The 19,620-nt window shown below is 57.5% G+C and overlaps 4 protein-coding genes across 4 annotated transcripts; 3 read left to right on the forward strand and 1 right to left on the reverse strand.

Annotated features, from left to right (window-relative positions):
- Positions 1-4,144: 4,144 nt before the first annotated feature.
- Positions 4,145-6,344, forward strand: LOC117649424 (ornithine decarboxylase 2-like). The gene is made up of 5 exons (XM_034392210.1): positions 4,145-4,244; positions 4,335-4,626; positions 4,719-5,444; positions 5,527-5,738; positions 5,815-6,344. Exons 2-5 carry the CDS (start codon positions 4,360-4,362, stop codon positions 6,041-6,043), a joined length of 1,434 nt encoding a protein of 477 aa, XP_034248101.1. The 5' UTR covers positions 4,145-4,244; positions 4,335-4,359; the 3' UTR covers positions 6,044-6,344.
- A 66-nt stretch (positions 6,345-6,410) lies between these two features.
- LOC117649425 (28S ribosomal protein S10, mitochondrial) lies at positions 6,411-7,798 on the forward strand. The gene is made up of 5 exons (XM_034392211.1): positions 6,411-6,568; positions 6,875-7,039; positions 7,118-7,296; positions 7,377-7,578; positions 7,656-7,798. Exons 1-5 carry the CDS (start codon positions 6,554-6,556, stop codon positions 7,710-7,712), a joined length of 618 nt encoding a protein of 205 aa, XP_034248102.1. The 5' UTR covers positions 6,411-6,553; the 3' UTR covers positions 7,713-7,798.
- Positions 7,738-11,036, reverse strand: LOC117649423 (RNA polymerase II-associated factor 1 homolog). Its single transcript, XM_034392209.1, has 10 exons — positions 10,672-11,036; positions 10,457-10,549; positions 10,186-10,374; positions 9,970-10,105; positions 9,735-9,878; positions 9,512-9,615; positions 9,178-9,423; positions 8,888-9,069; positions 8,687-8,806; positions 7,738-8,608 (listed from the first exon to the last, which is right to left on the reverse strand). The coding sequence occupies exons 1-10, from the start codon at positions 10,740-10,742 to the stop codon at positions 8,160-8,162; spliced, it is 1,734 nt and encodes a 577-aa protein (XP_034248100.1). The 5' UTR covers positions 10,743-11,036; the 3' UTR covers positions 7,738-8,159.
- A 2,335-nt stretch (positions 11,037-13,371) lies between these two features.
- Positions 13,372-15,956, forward strand: LOC117649221 (serpin H1-like). Its single transcript, XM_034391757.1, has 6 exons — positions 13,372-13,463; positions 13,563-13,864; positions 13,941-14,846; positions 15,014-15,205; positions 15,287-15,434; positions 15,555-15,956. The coding sequence occupies exons 1-6, from the start codon at positions 13,445-13,447 to the stop codon at positions 15,782-15,784; spliced, it is 1,797 nt and encodes a 598-aa protein (XP_034247648.1). The 5' UTR covers positions 13,372-13,444; the 3' UTR covers positions 15,785-15,956.
- The last annotated feature ends 3,664 nt before the right edge of the window (positions 15,957-19,620 follow it).

Below are 19,620 nucleotides of genomic sequence, written 5' to 3' on the forward strand. Positions count from 1 at the left end.
ATGCCGGTCGCGGCGTCACACACACACGCACACACACATGCACGACGACGCGCTCTACCGGGACGCCAATGCAGAACTGCCCTGTGGTCTGCGGCCAGCGGTGCTGTAAGACTCGACTGGTCGAGTGACCGGCCGGCCGGCCTCAGTGGGCCTCAGCCCCGCCGCGCCGCCACCCGCGGCCCTCGCCGCTCGCCCGAAAGCACTGCTGCCAACTGTTGCACGCGACTTGGAGAAAACCGCGGCGATCGACTCGTATCGCGTGCGTTCCAGGCGCACGACTAGTACACTGGCGGGCACACCACCTGCTTCAACGCCGCGTCGGCATGCACTAGGCCGGGTCACCGCGTCGTCCATCCGGCCGTGTGGTTGGCAGCGCTGGAGGCGCGGGCCGGGCCGGCCGCTGCGCCGCCGGACACTGACCCCTCCCCTCCCCCTTTCCCTCCTTCCTGGCCGCACCGCGGTCCCTGCAGCCGGCAACCTGGGCGACCTCCTGCAGAGCACGGTGCACGGCCAGGGCCTAGAGCCTCGAAGGGAGAGGGGCCACTCTGGCCGGACTAACCAATCACAACGCTCGCTGGGCTGGACCAACCAATAAGAGCGCGATGACGTCACGTCACCTCTCGCCCTATGAGGTTGTCCAAAGGGCCTCGGCCAGTGCCAGCAGCAGAGTGTTCGAGAGGAGGCAGCCAAGAGTGGAGCGGACGCCCTGTCACCACCGTGCGAGCTGCGAGCGCGCTAATCCCTGTGCAATGCGTCCTGCTACGCGGACGGGCGCGGCGGTCCTGGGCTCGAATACTGCTCAAAGAGTTTCGACTTTTGGCGAGTGGTATGACTAAAAGGCTCTCCTTAGCGGTGGTTGGCAGCCCGCGACTCCGGTGGGACTCGTATCGGATGCCAAGAGAGGCCAGGCTAGCCAGCGCAGCGCGCGGCGCGCTCGGAAGGCTAAGGCGGCCTCCACAGCGCCAGAGCACTGGCCGCTCGCGTCGCTTGCGTCGCTTGCGTAACGAAGTAACGACGAGGAAAGGAAAGAAGACGGCTTGCTTCGGCACGCCAGCATCGCGCTTTGGCAGGGTGGCCAACCAGCGTCGCGTTACCCGACACTCAATTTAGACCCTTTCTAGGCTGCAAAGCTCCTTCCTACTCCAGGACGTCGCAATTGGGACGACGGATTGGGTTTCGCTCTCGGTGAGGCCCGCCGACCACCCACGCGTCGAGGCCGACTCAAACATGAGGTCCTTTCATTCAGGGAAACTCGTTCACAGTTTTCGACGAGTTCGTATCTTTCGCGGTGTGCGATAGTAGACCGCAATCAGTTGCACTTGCTCAAGAGGCTGTGCGTCACTACCTACTCGTGCTACCGACTGAACTGTGTGCATGGCACACTCTAATGCACAGTTCAAAGAGCAGCGTGCGTGGGTGCACACTGCTCCTCGGCGTGTGCTCGGCATACGCGTTATTCTTAAGCGAGTGCCTTGCAGTGTGCTGGCTCGGTCAGTCACACTGCCAAGCACAACAAAGTGCATCACACTCTCGTTGAAGTGTACACGCGGGCCTGCTCCAGGTGGGCTGAGCCATGCCGGCCTGTGCATACACAGCTCAGTTCGCAGCGCTCTATACTCACTCAGCAAGCAGAGGGACGGTGCTGCATGCAGGCGCCTCCCGTCCAGGCGCAGGCCCAGGAGCGCCAGGAGCAGGCCAAGTTGGCGGCGAGGCCCGGTGAGGCTGGGTGTCGCGGGGCGCAGAGGCAGCGCAGAGGGCAGCGCGACGGCGCACCGGTCCGGAAACGACGCTGTCCTATTCTGCGACTATCCGCCCGGCCCTCGTCTCGAGAGTCGGCCGGAGTTAATCCCAGAGATAAACCCGAGCCGGGGCCGAGGATTTGAGATTGGCGGAGCGGAAGGCGAGGCTGGCGGGGCTGGGGGCGCCCGGCGCGTAGGCAACCCTTCGCGCGCCTGGCCAAGGTGAGAGAATTAGAGTCGGTGGATGCGGGCAGGCCTCGGGCCCAGAGTGCAAACAGCAGAACAAACACAGATATAACAGAGCTTGGACCCGATATAGCTCGACCGCCTCGTCTCCTCGTCTCCTCTGCTGCGGTTGCCTAGCAACCTGAGCGGAATCCTTAAGCGTAGCAGGCGTAGCGGGCAAAGTCAAGACTCGTGACATGGATGACGACGCAGTACGCAGTCGCCACCACCCAGAATACCCAGTCACGAGCTGCCCCCTTTCGAGAAGCCGTCTTGGAACTAGGAACGAGCCCTGACACACTTCCGATGACGTCGCTAAAGTCGTCTTAATTGTTGGCAGCCTTGCCTGGCCTTGCCTCATTGCGTTCATCCGCGGGGCAAGGCGCGTCGCGGAGTCGGACGGGGGGGGGGGGGGGGGGGGTCATCTGCCTGCCGCGGTCGGTCCGATGACCAGTGACGGACCGATAACAGCTCCATATTTCCTCCGCAGACTGATTCCGACCAGTAAGTAGCTCTGTCTCTGTCGCACTCGAGAGGGCGCTCCGTGACCGCGAGGTGGCGTCTGGCGTGGCGTGCGAATACACCCGCAGCAGCCGGGGCATGGGCCGTTGGCACCCGGGACAACCACCTTGCGGCCACCGTCGCCACCACCGCACCGATCTTGGCAGAAGAAGGAGGAGAAGAAGAAAGAGGACGAGGAGGAGGAAGAAGAAGTCGATGAATTCGGGGGCGACAAAGTCGCGACCCGGGCCGCGCGAAGTCAACAAAAAACAAAAATATTGTGGCGCACAGCGCGCGGCCATTGTTTGGCGAGGCGGGAGGTTAGGTTAGTCGTGACGACAGATAAAAAGGCAAGCGCTCCCCCTCCCCCCGTAAGCCCTCCTGTTTTCCTCCCTCCCTGCCCCCTGCCCCCCTCGCCCGGGACGCGGGACGGGCCGGGACACGGCGGCGCGCGAGTCTTCCGTAAACAGGCTGCGCCGAGGGCCAAGCCAAGGGCTGCGCCCCGCGAGGTGCGGCCGTCGGTCTGTCTCTACTGCACCTGTACGGAACGTTCCGTGAGTGCGAGAGAGACAGATCGACAGCCGCACAGGGCGGGGGCGGGCAGGAAGCGGTGAGGGGAGAAGCCTACCAAGGGCCGCCCAGGGCCGCCGACTCCAGGCGCGGCGATGACAGTGGCGCCACAACACACCAAGTTCGTCCTCCTCTGGCCGACAACTGACGAAAGTGTCATTGGGCTGAATCAGGACTCCGCAATGCGTGGACTCCGTGGACTCAGCCACCGCCACGCCGTCAGTCTGTCCAGTTGGCAATTAAACCCCGGCAGAGGCGACCAAGGCCCTGATTGAGGTCCCCGACGGCGACGCGTCCTTCCCCCGTCAATCAGTTCACCGACGGCGACGTCGCCAGCGTCATGACGTCCTTTATTGTTGGTGGTTTCGTTGTTTTCGTCGCGACGCTGCGACGCTATGCGTCCTCGTAAAGCAGTCTCGCAACAACGACGCTGCACCCAGCCATCCACATCCACCGAGCCGCAGGCCCCGCAGGCCGCATCCGTAATCCGGCCCTGGTCTTTGTCGCGCGCCTCGCTTCCTTATTGTTGTTTTTCTTGCCGGGATAATCCGGACTGCAGGCGGTGCAGGCCGCGCGCGATGAATGACACGCTTCGCCCCCCCCCCTCCCTTCTCCCTCCCTGCCCCCCTTCCCCTTTCCAGCCCCCCCCCCCCAACCCCTTCTCTCCAAAGTCAACCCGATTTTTCCGACTTTTAGTATGACAGCCTTGCATTGCAAGTCGTCTCTATCGAATAGAGTATGGTGTCGCACGGTGAGGAGAAAAGCGGACGCTGGCCGCATGCACGCCCTTGCCCTCCCCTCCGGCACATAACACGAGTGCACGCGCACGCACACACACGCACACACGAGGAGCGTCGTTGGCGTTACGTCATCCGCCTCTTTGATCAACACGGCGGGGTCGTCGGGCGCAGCGCCCCGCCCCGCCCCGCCAGGGCGTGCCAGGGGGGCGGCATGCGGTGCGATTACGCGGGATGCGAGTTTAGTTAACCAATCCTAGGAGGATTAGCTGGGGCGCACCAGGCGTACAGTGCGGCGGCGCGGCGGCGCGGGCTGCAGAGGGGCTGCGGTACAAAAGGCGGCGGCGCGGCTGCACCCCGCAGCACAACCTGGGCAGGCCTGGGCGCAGCACTACGACAGCAGCGGCAGCGGCAGCAGCACGCCAAGGGCACCGCGAAGTGAAGGAAAGGGCGGGCACCGCGACACTGAAACGTAAGCACGGCAGCGAGGCCGGCCTTGCGAACGGCAGTCAATGGGGCTGGATGAATGGATAGACGAATGAATGACTGAATCGGTGCGCAGCGTACGCAGCTCCACCGAGACCACCATGCAGGGCCTGATCGAGCCGGAGGACTACGTGCACGTCCTGGGGCCGAAGCACTCGGTGCTGGACGAGCTCCGCGCCGTGTGCCACACGACGGGCCAGGAGGACGCGTTCTACCTGTGCGACGTGGACGACATCGTGCACAAGATGCAGCTGTGGCGCCAGCTGCTGCCCCGCGTCCGGCCGCACTACGCCGTCAAGTGCAACGCCAGCCGCGTGGTGCTCAGCACGCTGGCCGCGCTGGGGGCGGGCTTCGACTGCGCCACCAAGGTGAGCGCCGTGGAGGCCGAGGCCGAGGCCAGCACACGCGTCGCTCCGTCTCTCTCGCACCCCAAAGTGTTACCCAAGGGACCGGCTTGCAGGGCGAGATCGAGGAGGTGCTGAGCCTGGGCGTGGACCCGAGCAGGATCATCTTCGCGCACCCCGCCAAGCCGGCCACCCACATCCGGTACGCGGCGGGCTGCGGCGTCAACCTGGCCACGTTCGACAACGAGGAGGAGCTGTACAAGATCCGCGCGCTGCACCCCAAGTGCAAGCTGGTGCTGCGCATCCGCAGCGACGCCGAGGACGCCATGGTGTGCCTGGGCGTCAAGTTCGGCTGCGACGCGGAGCGCGAGGCGCCGCGCCTGCTGCGGACGGCGCGCGACCTGGGCCTGCAGGTGGTGGGCGTCAGCTTCCACGTGGGGTCGGGCTGCCGCGAGCAGAAGGCCTACCGCGCCGCCATCCGCGCCGCCAGGCTCGTGTTCGACGCGGCCGCCGGCCTGGGCATCCGCACCATGAAGTTGCTCGACGTGGGCGGCGGCTACCCCGGCGAGCCCGCCGACGAGCAGGTGTTCCTCCAGATGGCGGACGCCATCAACTCGGCCGTGGCCGAGTACTTCCCGTCCGCGGACGTGGACGTCATCTCCGAGCCCGGGCTGTACTTCGTGGCGTCCGCCTTCAGGCTGGCCGCCAACGTGCACTCCAAGCGCGAGGTGCGCGGCGACGCCGGCGAGCTCAAGGGCGTCATGTACTACATCAACGACGGCGTCTACGGCTCCTTCTTCGACGTCATCAACCGGCGCCGCTTCCGCGGGGAGCCGCTGGAGGTGAGGGGAATCTCCGGAAAGCCCTTGTCACTCCCCTGGAAGTGCCCTCTCTGTACCACCTGCTTCGTGCTCTACCCCGCAGCCCCACGACGGCGCCGAGCTCGTCCCCAGCTCGGTGTGGGGCCCTACGTGCGACGGCATCGACAAGGTGGAGGACGACGTGAAGCTGCCGCAGCTGGAGCTGGGCAGCTGGCTGGTGTACAACAACACGGGCGCCTACACTGTGGCCATGGCGTGCACCTTCAACGGCGTGCCCGTGCCCAGGGTCCACTCCGTCGTCTCCACGGACACTTGGTATGCCTCCATTGTAAAGAAATCAAGTGGGTGCCATCGTGTTTCGAAGCTTATTGACGCGCTTGACTTCCCTCAGGATGCAGCTGAGAGACCGGGCGCCCTTCAGCGACGCGCACTTCGTGCCCAGCCTGGCGACGGGCCGCCGGCACACCAGCGCCTCGCTGGTCGACTCGCCGCGGAGGCTGGCCCTCCAGCTGCAGGTGCCAGTGCAGTACCAAGTCCAGTACCAGTCCGCGGACCCGCCCATCCTGTGCAGGCGAGGCTCCATCATCGACCAGGCGGACCTCAGCCGGCCCATCTTCTAGGGGCCCAGCGGCGACAGCTCTGCTCCGGTGGCGGATCCACAGCCTGTCTGAGGCGGCACCAAGTATTACTTCTTGCCTACTCTCAGGGGCAGAGTGTGGGCTTTGTGCCTACTTTCCAGGTGGCTATCCAGAGGCCAAGGTTGTTCAATTGTCCTTTTTCCCCTCTACTGGATCCGCGCTTGCTTTATGTTCTCTGCGCCGGCCGCAAGAACTGTAGGCCTGGTTTTTTTGTGATCTCGTTTACTTTTGTTGTGATTTTATTTTATATTTTTAAATAAATGTTTAAAAGAAAAGCTGTCTATATTTTTTTTTCATTCAAATTCCCCTTTGTTTGCCTTGAAAGAAAATTTGAATTGCATTCAAAAAATCGCGCCATTTCCCACCAAGTCGCAGCCAATGAGAGCTCACTTGTTCTGTAGTAAACGGCTGTCTGCTAGAGTTGTGTTCAGATTAAAATTCCCTCTTATGTCTCGGGACCTTCGGACATAATTCGTTTCGTCGAATTTAAAGATGTTTGCTGTGAAGGTTTGTAGTTTGATACATATTTTACACCATGACATGGCCACCTAACCACTGGTTTGTCAAAACACTTTAAGGAACCGTGAGCCTCCACACTTCTTTTTAGGTTAAAGCGTCCTATGTATTTATCTTCTTTTTTAGGAAGAGCACTGACATTATTTTATTTGAATAACAAATGGAGTGCTTAAGAATAGTTCTATCTCATCTGAGTCAGCTCACCTTTTCCATAATTTAATCTTACTAGTTCACATATTTCTAACCAAACCAAACATTCCAATAACCAACCAATTGTTACTCTGTTTATTAATTTAGCAAGCAGTAAGGTCTCTTGGTCGCCATTGGAATTCAAATGTGGTGCCAAGGATTCCTACGAGCGCATCTATTGCGATCTGTAATGGGCCTTTGAAACCTCAAGCGTTCACTGCTTTGCGCTCATGCCTTCAACAAACGAGAGGCTTCGTTACTACTCCTGAACAGGTGAGTTGCTGTCAGTTTTTGTAACTAGCTCAAGTTTTTATGTGTTGCACATTGTTCAATTGTTTTTTTACTTTTCAGGCAAAACAGAAATTGGCTGTCCAAGGAACTGAAACAACTCCAGTGGAAGCTGCCGAGCCAGACACACTGTACCACATGATAGAGATTGAAATAAGATGTGGTGATCGTGCTGTAATTAGAAGCTACAACACATTTATTGTTTTAGCTGCCAAGCATTTAAAGCTCAACATTGAGCATAGGTATGTGTAGTGATTGAGATGCTTTCTCACTAATAGCGCCCTGTGACTGATTTAAAAAAATTTATACATTGGCTATACAGTGAACCAGCTAACAAATATCGTGTGAAGAGATGGATTGTATTGAAGTCACGACATGTGCATAGAAAGCACATGGTTACTTATGAGGTGCGCACCTATCATCACACACTTCGAGTTGTCAGACTTACTGGGTCTACTGCTGATACTTTCCTGGAATATATCCAACGTAATTTGCCAGAGGGTGTTTCCATGAGAGTTGGGCGGGTGAGTACTGAGAATAAGAAGAAGGTGCTCCCTGTGTTAGTTAAGCATTACTTGATTCAAATCATTTTATTTTTCAGGTACGAATGGAGAAACTCCCTGAACATTTGCTGACCCCTCCAGCATTTGACAATTAGTAACTGAGGTATAAAAAGGAGATAATTTGTGTATACTTGTCTATTATTCTTTATTAAAAAAACAAAACAAAAGAAATTACAGAATTTGTCTGGTTGTTTTCCTTACGAGAAACACAATGTAAGTTTTCAGGAGACATTTCCCTTTGTCAAGCTAGAAGTTCATTGTACACTTTTCCTTTTCTAATAAGGGAATGATGAGTAAAATGGTGAACTCAGAAAATAATTAAGATGATCATAAAACAATGTGAAAGACAGGTGAAAGAAAATCCAAGTTCGAAAAGTGTCTCTATCACATTTACATTGGTGAACAAATCTATCCTTCGATACAGAGACGGCCAAAGCCTCACTAGAAGACCGTTCTGCCACACAAGTCAGCAACTCTGCTAAAAGGGGTGCCTTCTAGTGAGGTTTGACTAAGTTGATTTGATAGAGAAACGAACTCTGATCCTAATCGCTATCGCTGCCACTGGCACTGCCCGACCCACTGTCGCTCCCGCTGCCACTTCCAGACCCACTGCCACTGCCCGACCTGGACCTAGACCTGGACCTGCTCTTGGCTGGGCTGCGGGAGGCGCTGCGTGCTGGACTAGGACTGCCCTTGCTTCTGGCGGGGCTGCTGCCCCTGCTGCTGCCACTCTTCTGACTCCTAGCCGGACTGCCACTTGCACTCCTCGCGCTCTTGGGACTGCCAGTGGCACTGCGCTTGGGGCTCTCGGAGCCTGACCTCGACCTGGAGCCCGACCGGGACCGAGAACCTGAGCGAGATCTGGACCCAGACTTTGACCTCGATCTGGACCGCGACCCAGACTTGGAACGCGACCGAGATCGGGATCGGGATCCAGAGCCGGATCGAGAACTGGAATGGGCTGATCCCTTCTCGTCATCACTTCCACTTCCTGAAAACAAAAATTACCGGTTGAGCAAAAAAAAATTTACAAAGCACTTTGAATGAACATGAGAATGGGATGACATACTTGATCCAGAACGGCTGCGGCGTCGGCTGGCACGACTTGTTTGGCTACCCTCACTATCACTTCGTTTGCGACCCTCTCCTCCACTTGTGGCACCTTTCTCTTGGGTGTTGTCTGCTTGTTCTATGAAACGAAAAAAAGTAAATTACTTAGAATACAAGTTGTACTTTTTCATTGAATTTTAAATTCTTTGTAAAAACTTACCCTCTTCCTCCTCCTCCTCTTCATCATCTTCCTCTTCCTCCTCCTCATTGGGAGGTTCCAGTTGACGCTCCCGATATCTTTGCATTTTGTACTCTTGGGCTGAGAGTGGGCAATGTCGCACAATCAACCGTGTATTGTTAGGTGCTGAACCCGCCTTTTGACGACGTTTACTGAGACGAACGCTAGAAAATAGAACAAGACAAGATAAGATTAAGAGCACCAATTAAGAGGTCTAGATATTTCCTTGGTGTCTTAGAGACAGAGTTACTGAAATTTTGAGTGGTACCCACCGAGTTTCTAATTCATTGTAATAAATTCCATCCTGACGCATAACAAGGAAGTAATTCTCCTCGTATCCTTTGCCAGAAGTCTTACTCTTGACATTCCAATTATATTCTCGTGCCATTCTGTACTCATATTCTTCCTCATCCTGATAATCACGTTCAGCAATAAAGTCTGCTTTACGTTTTTCAAGGGTTTCTTCTGTTGGCAAGAAATATGCCACAAACTGTTCTCCTGTTTCATCTTTGACACCACTGGGGATTGTGAAGAAAATTTTAAAAATTAGCCAAGTGATGTTAAAGCACACTAAACATGGACAGGATGAAAAAAACGTTTTCATACCGAATCATGGCTTGGGACATCATTTCTATCTGTGCAGGAACTGGCCGGCCAATAGGAGCTGGGTCAGAGTCAAACATGACTTGAGCACAGGGGTACTTCCAAACCTAAAAAAATTTAAGAAAGCACAAAATTAAATGAAGGATGCAAATCCTCACATAGAAAATTTTGTAAAATAATAACTGCCATACATGCATCCCACAATATTTATAATCAAAACTCATACCTTGAAATCTGGGAAGACAGGCAGAATTTCAACTGGTACAACTCCAGGCTTACTGTAGTGCTTCTCAATTGGTACTTTAGCATCTTCAAAGGTCTTTTCAATGGCACGGATTTGAGCTTCACGATCCATGGCCAAAGTCTCCTCCTAAGTTGCACAAATGCAAGATAGATTAATAAGAGATCTAAAATAAGTAGTTTTAAATAAAAAGTAATGGATACTTATGGAAATTACAAACCTTCATATCCTTCTTGATACTGAATCCAACCTTAGCCTCAACCTTGTCCATGGACTGAGGCTGGAAGCGAGTCTGTTCAGTAGAAATATACTCCGTACGTCGCAACCAAGACACAGCTTTGGCATGATGGCGAGACCTAGATTACAAAAATATATATCATACGTAAAATACGGAGGGTAGAAGAAATGCACAAAAGATTAGCAATGATTGAATTACCTTTTGGAATCCTGCAAAGTGGGGGCATCTTCCTCAAGTAGTTTTTCATCAGCAGGGTCAAGAACAGCACCAAATTCACACGCATAGGTATCTTTGTTGATCAGATCTATGGTCACCCCTAAGTCGTGTTCTGTGAGAACTTCATATTTATAGTTGCGCTCTAATGATGTTGGGTTGTACTCAATAAACCTGAAGAGAAGAAAAGAAATGAAAATTCCCACAGGAAGGTGCAAGCATACACTCCACGAGATGAGTATAGAGGAAAACTTACCGAGTTGACGCAAATGGGTACTGAATGAACTTAGGATCGAAGGGAATATCAGGCAACGTATTACAATACTTCACCCTGCATACTAGCTCAGAACTGTAAAGAGAGGCATGTTGTGAGCAACAACAACATTCAAACAGAGTAAGCCAATGTAAAGTTGAATAGGATTGAAAGGAAGCTGCAGTATGAGTTTCTGCTATTGTTTCTGTACCACTCACCGTCTCTCTCCGGGCCTGACAGGTACCTTCTCTCGTTCGGCGTTCACGCCAACTTGAATAGTGGGAGGCATGATGAATTATGAAGTATTGACAAGAACTAAAGCAAACTATCCCTGCATTTCACAACATATCGGCTGATACAAAGATTGTGGACCAAGGTGGAGAAGAACGAAACCACAGTTCGCTGTCTTTGTCTCCCCGCTACCTTCAATTAAACTTGGGATTTCATCCGAAGCCAGCCCGGGTCGTAATTAGAAGAAAAGAAACCAGAACTATATGTTTACAGTACGAGACTCCTGTCAAGTTGGTCACAATCTTTAGAGGTTAGGTTGACGCCACCGGTGTTGTTGTTTGTCGTCTGTGTTGGACAAGGCGAAGGACTCACAAGGCGCCAATATTTAAATATTTAAATACGTTTGTTCTGAATTACACCCAAAACGCCCCTCTCGACCTGAAACCTAGTGCCCCACTCTATCAGTAATACTGTGTATTCAATTTTCCACAGAAAGCGTAAAAGGAATGTGGTTAATCGTTGTTAAAAAGATTTGACGGTTTGACTTGACGCGCCCCTTGCAGAGCAGTAAAGCTACATTGCTATTGCCATTGCTGTTGCGCCGACTAGACCGCGTTGTGAGGCTATAAAGGAGAAAGAACTCAGCGCTATCTGGTGGCCACCATTGGAACTACTATTTAGCTAGAGTTCCTTAAGCGGCTGGTTTGAACTTGGTGTGTGTTCGCGTAGGGCGCCGGCTGCGTTTTGTTTGATGTATTACGCTCGTCGAGGTTAAATTTTCCATGCTCCCGTCTAGTGTACCCGCACCTGGCCGTAGATGGCCGTAGCACCCTTGCACGACCCCATGCGTACTCTCCGGCGCCTAGCTGTTCGGCAACACTTCGTACCTCGAAGTTCGAGTGGTGGCTCTGGATTTGAAATGACCGGAAATGACTGTGTCTGATCTACGGAATGGTCGTGCGTTGTTCGCGAGGGAAGACCCTATCTCTAATTTTGTGCGGGGATACGCAATATCCTGTATTTTCCACAAGTCTGCCTACTTCAAAGCGTTTTTTTTTTTTTTGCATCTGGATGTGAGATGTTACCAAAGAGATGTTGAATTGTAAAGAGTTGACCGTCGGTCGATAGTCTTAGAAGTAACCGACGCCTCCGTGGCAGCTCATGAGAGCACACGAATGACGCGGTGCATATCAGATACGAGAGGCTCTGTGGTCGCTTGCTGCTGCCTGGAAAGCACCGGTTCTCACATCTCACAACCCATCCAAGTTGCAGGCGGTCTTCCCTACTGTGTTGGAAAGTGGGAGATGAGCCCCCCATTTTTATTACTTCCTAAAAAAAGTGTTTTTGTTGTTTGCTTTTTTTTATTTTGAGAATGTAAAGTAACTTTCGCGGCCCCGAGGCCCGAGTCGCGAGTCCCGATTCTGCCTCGATTTGAGCCGAGCCGCCGCGGTGACCAGTGCCAAACGTCTTCTCCAGACTCCAGGCAGCGCTGCGCCAGCACTGGCCAGCAGCAGCAGCAACGCGACGGCGGAGGGCCGCGTCCAGGGCGTAACGGCCAGGGGCTTGCGGTGTCGTGGCGTCCTTGTCGCTCGCGCTGAAGAACCCCGGAAAGGTGGCGGCTGTCCGACGGAGTGCGACGCGGTGCGACGTCCGACGAGGACCCCAGTGGGTGGTGGCGCGGGTGCGGGCCGGCGGGACGGGACGGGACGGGACGGGTCTTCGAACCGGGTACGGGTACGGCGGGGTGGCTCCAGCTATCCAGCCCGCTCGGCCGCGGCTTAGGCGACATGACAGGCCGGCCGGGGTTCGCGTCGTTCGCGTCGGCCGGAGCCTGGTCGCCTGGCCGCTCTGTCCGCCTGTTTGGCGTCGCCCGGACTCCAACGGGAAGTGGCAGTTTTAGCGCACCATCAAGACAAGAAGGTTATTGAGGTGCTCCGGCCGTCCGGCTATCCGGCCACCAAACAGGGTGCCTGTCGGCCTGGTTCGCTCGCCACGCGTGCCTCCTTGGCGGCCAGGCTCTGCGCGCCGCGTTGTCCTCCAGTCTGTCCGCCAGCCTCCAGGTCGCGTCGCGGCGTCGCGGCCGCGTGACAGACGAGGGCTGACGGCTTGGCCAGGGCTTGGCCCACTGATTCGCCACGACCCGGTTTTGGTGGAGTCCTATTCCGGGGTCCCGGTTTACGAGCACCGAATCCGAATAGGTATTTGCCGTTCAAACCGCCGTTTAATTTTTTGCTGGACTTGAACAAAGCGACGAGTGGACGCCGAGCAAATACTGGAAGCGGCTACGTCGTCGGGCAGGGCAGATGTCGATGCACCGCAAAGCGACCGCAAAGGCCCAAGGACCGGCCGCAAGCGGGGGACTTTGAACTTGAACCGGTCTGCGCGCCGGGCTGGCGCGGCTGGCGGGGCTGGCGGTGCACTTGGGTGCAGTGCATGAGCTAACTGCAGGTGACATCACTGCGCATCCCACAGGACGTGATCGAGGGCCAGTCGAGTTTGCAGGACGCTGGGCAGGCCAGGGCCAGGCGAGAAAGGGGCGAGCGGAGAAAGAGGGGGGCGCAAACCGGCAAACCGGTGCGGACGGACGACGGACTGGTCCAGGACGGTCCGCGGGGCGAGGGGAGAGGGCAGGGCGGCAGGGCAGGGCGGCAGGGCAGGGCGCCGAGGTCCATATAGCGGGCGTCACCCGCGCCGCGCCTCCACTCAGGACAAGCCGGACCCGCGGATCAGAGCTGAGCAGAGCGAAGCGACGGCATCGACATGAAGATCGCACTGGCAGGCAAGTACTTGGTCGAGGGTCGGTCTGGGCGGGGCACTGCATGCAGTGCAGGGCCTTCCCCGGGATGGCCGCGCTGACGGCTCCCTTTGTTGTTCGCAGTGGTGTCCGTGCTGGCGGTGCTGGCGGCGTGCACCGCCTACCCCTACGCCCCGAAGCAGGCCACCACGCCGGGGGCCTTCATCGGCGAGGGCATCAACGGCATCGCGGCCGCCCTGCTGCAGGACTCGGCCGACAAGAACTGCAACGCGGCCTACTCCCCGCTCGGCTACTCCGCCATCCTGGCCGCGCTGGCCGAGGGCGCCAGCGGCAAGACGCGCTCTCAGATGCTGTCCGCCCTCAAGCTGCCCCAGGACAGCTCGCTCACCAGGGCCACGTACCGGTCCGTGCTCAGCAGAATGAGGGTGAGTTGGGGCTGCTGGTTCGAATTCACCGTGGTTTTGTGTCGTTTCCGTGACGAGACCTGACTTGGCTGCGCAGGAGAAGAACACCGTGGGCAAGCCCGAGTTCCGCAGCTGGTTCTACGTGTACGCCAAGAGCATCCAGCTCGAGGTGCCCTTCACCAATGTGCTCAAGGACCACTACCTGATGGACGTGCGCGACATCCAAGCCATCGAGGAGGACACGCCTGAGGAGTTCTTCGTCAACAAGGACGACGCACCCGCAGCCGCGCCTGCCCCGGAGGCCCCCGTTGCCCCTGAGGCTCCCGCAGCGCCCGCCGCTCCTGAGACTCCCGCCGCCCCTGAGGCCCCGGCCGCCCCCGCCGAGGCCAGCGAGGACATCCAGAAGCAGCCAGCCCTGGACGAACCACTGGCCAAGCCCACGGAGGAGATCAAGGAGGACGTCAAGGAGGACGAGAAGAAGGAAGAGCTGCCCGTCGAGGCTGCGATCGCCCAGGACGCCGTCGTCGACGCCATCGACGCCATCAAGGCCGAGATCCCCGCGAAGGAGGCCGAGGCCGCTGACGCCGTGCCGCAGCAGGAGGACACGGCCAAGGTCGGCGAGGCGGCGACGAGCCACCACGAGGAGGAGGAGGCCGTGGAGAAGCCGGCGGCCGTGGAGGACAAGGTGTCCCTCGCCAAGTTCGGCAAGGACGAGAAGAAGCCGAGCGGCGACAAGAAGAAGGACGACAAGAAGAAGGGCCGCGAGGCCGAGGACACCAACGGCCGGCAGCCCAGTGGCGGGCCCTTCCTGCTCACCACCTTCAACGCGCTGTACTACCGCGGCACCTGGCAGGTGCCCTTCGACGCCAAGTTCAAGGACGACTTCTTCGTCGGCGACGGCCGCGGCGAGACCAAGGAGGTGACCACCATCCGCACGCAGGGCGCGTTCCGCATCGGCGACATCAAGGAGCTGAACGCCACCGCCATCGAGCTGCCCTACAAGGTGCGAGACAAGACACGTCGCGGCAGTCAAAACAAAATATTCCTATCATGGACAAATTTATTGAACTAAAATAGCTCAAATTCCATTGTAGGACATTTCGAGTGTGCTTCCCCCCAGGCTGGGAGCTGTTCGTTAAAAACAGTGTTGCAACAAAATGATTTTCGCAGGGTGACGGTGGACGCTACTCTCTGCTGGTGCTGCTGCCGCGTGTCCAGGACGGCCTGCCCAAGCTGACCGAGGCCCTCACCAAGTACTCGTTCCGGTACCTGGCCAAGAACATGCGCGAGAAGCAGGTGGACGTCGCCATCCCCGAGTTCGAGATCGACTGCATTTCCCACCCGCAGCCCGTCTTCAAGAAGGTGCGTCACGGCGAGCAGCCCTTGCTGCCAAGGGGTTCGGCCCCGAAGCCCACGCTAACGCGGTTCTGCTTTTGCTTGCAGCTGGGCATGACCTCCATGTTCGAGAAGGAGGCTGCTGAGTTCCCCGGTATCTCCAAGAGCCAGCGGCTGTACCTCCAGGACGACGGCATGGCCCAGCTCGTCAGGTTCAAGGTGGACGACAAGACCGCCATCGCCAACTACCTCTCCGGTGAGTTCGGCCATTCGGCACCCAGCCGAAGCGATTCTGCAGAATCGTTTTGTCGCTCCATTAGTGCGACACGACAGGGACTACGTACTTGCACACTAACCCGCAACGCTCCTCTTGCAGCCATGAGCATGTCCACCCGCAGCGGGCTGAGCGTGTTCCACGCCAACCACCCCTTTGTCTTCTACCTGCGCGACAACCTGGACAACCTGACCATCCTGGTGGGCAGGGTGACCGACCCCACCAAGCGGCCCGACAACAGCGCCTTCGAGAACCTGCCCCAGGGGCCCGCCGCCGAGGTACCCGAGCCGCCCCAGGAACCCGAGCAGCCCGAGCAGCCCGACGCCGAGTGACCCGACTCGCCGTCGCCTCGCTTCGCGCTTCGCCCCCACTGTGATCTCGGCACCGCCACCGACGTCCCCTCCGAAACAAAAACGGGATCGACTGATATTTAAATGACCTAATTTATTTATTTTTAGTTGTTTGTTTGTGCGAAATACAAAGAGAAACTCTGCAAAAGATGAACTCTAGCGGATCGCTCGGGCGGGCACTGTCCGCCGTGGAGGTAGGCAACCCATCGGGCGTGTTGGCGAGCAGGCGCGCTCCCTGCGCTCCCGTGCAGCCTTGGCAGTAGGCAACCCATCGGGCCTGTAGGCGAGGCGGCGTCCCGGCCGCGGAGGCGCGGAGGCTCGTTTCAGGACTCTCTCTCCCCGTCGCACTCATGGGGCGTCCCGTAATAGTGCGAGAAAGACACGGCGACGAATCAGAATCGCGCAGCTATACTGAGCGAGACGAGGCGAAGACAGGAGGAGGATGATTCCGGAAGTGGAAGTGGTGGCACTCGGTGGTTTCCGGTACTTTGGGTACTTCCGGTTCAGGCCGCTTCGTTTATTGTTTCCACAGTGGATGTGAGGGGCCCGTCTTTTCTTAAATCTGTCCTCACCCCCCCCCCCACACACACACACACCGAGGGGGAGGCGAGCAGGCAGGTTGCCGTCCTTGTGCGTCGTGATCACTAGAACCAGTGAGAAATACTTTAGAAGACTTTAGACAGCTTTAAAAGAAAACTATAAGTAGTATTTGTCAACGGAATCAAGGGATAAACTTTAGAAAAATGCGGAAAGTTGCGATAAATTGAACGCCAGGCGCCTCTACGCTCTATATTATCATTATATCATCTTGACCTATCGATATCATCGGATCGTTTTTTCGAGCTGATTTTGGCGGCCCGAAGTATTTTTGATGCATACAAACCTCACTAAGTAACAGTGAGAGGCTCATGCTTGACAGTGGAATACTGGCTTTCCCGACCCCGACGGTGAAGGCAGAACCTACAAAGGGGAAAACTGCGGCACCACGTGGCCAGGGCAAAGGCAGATGTTCTGCATCCCGTCTTATTTTTTTTTCTGCATCTCGGCTGAATTTGGCAACGTGGCAACACCGGGTGCACCCTGAAGGCCCTGAAGGCCCTGAAGCAGTTCATAACCCAGGTTGCACGTGGCCCTCCAGTGTCAATGTCTCGGTTTTATTTGGTTTCCCGTTTTATCCTCGTTGTTTTTAGGGGGTTGCTACCGCTTAGTCGTCTCGTCGCTTTGCCTCCCTCGCTCTCGTGGGGTGTCTCATTGTGGTGGGGGAGGGAGACAGAGCGACGAAACGACTCCCTGAATCGCTGGGCAGAGGGCCGAGCGGGGCCCAGCGAGCGAGGCGCGTGGCGGCCATGCAGGCATCCGTCCAGGTAGGGCGACTTGGACGCGATCCACACGCCGAAATTCATTTCATCCGGCCAAGGCGAAGGCAGGCCAAGGAAGGCGACACACGCGCGGCGCGCGGCCGACCCGCAACGCCACGGCCCGGCCGGCAGCTGCACGACCGGAGTTAGGGCCGGAGCCCCCCGGGGGGCGGCGGGGGCCGCGGGGGCGGCGGGGGGATGGACCCAGAGCACCACCTGCTCCTCCCTGCTCCACCTCGCCACCGCCCCGCCCCGCCTGGCCCCGCCAAGGGCCGCCAAGGGTTTGGTTTGGAGGTTTGGAGTTTGGCTGCACTTGGCTGCAGCCTGCCTGTTGCTTCTTTTGGGGAGAAACTTTATACCGGCAGTTCTGGATGTTCTGGATCAGAATGTAGGTTGGCCTGTTTGGCCTGCGCCACGCCGCGCATTCACGGCGTCAGTGTGTCGGCGTCACAACCGCGCTCTTGGCCAAGTGTTCGGCCGCTCACCGGTTCTCTGCTTCCCCGTCCGTGACATGTCCATGACTAGTCCGTGACATGTCCACGAGCTGACCGAGGCTGCTAGGCGCCTTTGCGGCTCGAATCTCGACCGAAATCATCCTTGGATTCCGACTTCTGCGAACGTGGGTCGATTTGAGATGGCACCGATGGCACGCTTGCCTCCTTTCGAGGAACGTTTTTCGACGGTGTGTCGTGCGTTGGTTGGCGCTGTGCTGCTCCAGCACATTCAGGGGGATGGTGGACGCGCGCAGCAGAAGGTTCGTCTTTCAGGAGGCTCCGTGCGCGCGCGTGTGTGTCTGCGTGTGTGCGCACTCGTGTGTGTGTGTGTGTGTCTCAAAAAGGGGCACAAAAAATGACCAGGGAGCTGTGTGATGGCTGCGGGCTGCCCGTCCGTTCGTTCTCCTCTCGCTCTCTCGCACGTGTGCGGCGCTGGAGCCTGGAGCACGCCATGAGCACGCGGAGCGGCAGAAGGTGGAGGAGGAGGTGCAGCTGGGGGCACGACACCAACGACACCAAGGACGGCACCAGGTGGCAGGGCCAGGGGCACCAGGGTGGCACCAGGGTGGCACCAGGGTGGCACCAGGGTGGCACCAGGGTGGCACCAGGGTGGCACCAGGGTGGCACCAGGGTGGCACCAGGGTGGCACCGGGAGGCGTAGGCGCGACAACCCCTGCGCTGAACCACCGCGTCAATCAATACTCCAGTCGCGGAAAATTTTCCACTCAGCTCGCGTGCCTGGAGTAGCGACGGTGCCTGAGATGCCTGAGACAGTCAGTATACCTGTCGAAGCTCCGTACCTGGTCAATGACGGTCAATGGCAGAAGAACAAGAGGGCGGTGTTTCTTGTTCTTGTCTCGCCGCTCACACTCACACCACCTCACACCTCCCCCTTGTCCTGTTGCTTCACCTCATTATCAAGCGGGTCAGCAATCTTTGAGCCCAGCAGCCTCTCGCACGCCAGCTGGCGAGCGTTCGCCCCCCCCCCCTCTCCTCCGGTCCTCCAGGAGGTCCTGGGCCGGTCCTCGCACCTGGCCTCCTCAACCCCAGGCAGGGCGCAGCGTGCAGCCGCCAGGCCAGCCCCGCTAGCCCCGCTAGCGCCACTCCACGCCACTGGCGTTGTTTGCAGTGCACTATCGGACCGATCACACATCGGGGTGCGCAGTCATGATCCGCAGCCGCGTCCGGCTCACTTCCGGTGGGGTGAGTAAATACCGGCCCTGGACCGATTTGGATCCGATTTTTGGGACCATTTCGGAGGATTCGGAGGTCAGTTTTCGGTGTTTTCACTTGTCTTGTGGTGTCGTTCTCTTGTGCTCGGCCACGGCACTGGACACCACGCGCTCCGAATACACCAGTCACCGGCTCGTGCGGGCAACCGGACCGGGCCTTTGATTCTAATACAGTTCCAGTCCGGCGGGCATGAGCAGGCAGCCCCACCCCCACTCGGCCCTCGGCCTTACATTACTCATCGGAATCAAGGAACCAGACGGACGGACGGACGGACGGACGGACGGACGGACGCAGGCGGACTGGCGCGCCTCGACACACCTGCGCACGCTCCACGACGGGCGGACCGACACCGACGGACACGGCGCGCGCCGCTGCCCTGTCAAAAACACAGAATGATACCGGACGTGCGTATTCATGTTTCCATTCGCGTTATGTATCACAGAAGCGGAGCACCGGGTTACCCGTCGCTCTGTCTCCCTCGCACACATGGGGCGTCCCGTATGGTGCGAGAGAGACAGAGCGACGAAAACGACTCTCGGAGTCTGGTGGGTTGTCGTCGTTGTCTGGGTCAACGGTCGCGCCACGCGCCGCGAGGCGGGCTTGGCTGGCTTAGGCCCGCTCAATCGCAGCACAATGCAGTGAGTGTGTATGATTGGCGCAGCTGAGCATGTCATCGCTCTGTCGCTCTGTCTTTGTCGCACTCATGGGGTGACCCGTAGGGGAGCGAGAGAGA

The sequence above is a fragment of the Thrips palmi genome, unplaced genomic scaffold, assembly GCF_012932325.1.
Source record: "Thrips palmi isolate BJ-2018 unplaced genomic scaffold, TpBJ-2018v1 HiC_scaffold_4, whole genome shotgun sequence".
Lineage (NCBI taxonomy): Eukaryota > Metazoa > Arthropoda > Insecta > Thysanoptera > Thripidae > Thrips > Thrips palmi.

Excerpts from the sequence above, each read along its gene's own strand:
- LOC117649424 (XM_034392210.1), top strand. The coding sequence starts at position 4,360 with ATGCAGGGCCTGATCGAGCCGGAGGACTACGTGCACGTCCTGGGGCCG. Across the intron at positions 4,627-4,718 it reads GCTTCGACTGCGCCACCAAG|GGCGAGATCGAGGAGGTGCT; the intron begins GTGAGCGCCGTG and ends ACCGGCTTGCAG. Across the intron at positions 5,739-5,814 it reads GTCGTCTCCACGGACACTTG|GATGCAGCTGAGAGACCGGG; the intron begins GTATGCCTCCAT and ends GACTTCCCTCAG.
- LOC117649425 (XM_034392211.1), top strand. Across the intron at positions 7,040-7,117 it reads TCGTTACTACTCCTGAACAG|GCAAAACAGAAATTGGCTGT; the intron begins GTGAGTTGCTGT and ends TTTACTTTTCAG. Across the intron at positions 7,579-7,655 it reads TTTCCATGAGAGTTGGGCGG|GTACGAATGGAGAAACTCCC; the intron begins GTGAGTACTGAG and ends TTTATTTTTCAG.
- LOC117649423 (XM_034392209.1), bottom strand. The coding sequence starts at position 10,742 with ATGCCTCCCACTATTCAAGTTGGCGTGAACGCCGAACGAGAGAAGGTA. Across the intron at positions 10,550-10,671 it reads GTCAGGCCCGGAGAGAGACG|TTCTGAGCTAGTATGCAGGG; the intron begins GTGAGTGGTACA and ends CTCTCTTTACAG. Across the intron at positions 9,616-9,734 it reads CTGTCTTCCCAGATTTCAAG|GTTTGGAAGTACCCCTGTGC; the intron begins GTATGAGTTTTG and ends AAATTTTTTTAG.
- LOC117649221 (XM_034391757.1), top strand. Across the intron at positions 13,865-13,940 it reads CCGTGCTCAGCAGAATGAGG|GAGAAGAACACCGTGGGCAA; the intron begins GTGAGTTGGGGC and ends TTGGCTGCGCAG. Across the intron at positions 15,435-15,554 it reads CATCGCCAACTACCTCTCCG|CCATGAGCATGTCCACCCGC; the intron begins GTGAGTTCGGCC and ends CTCCTCTTGCAG.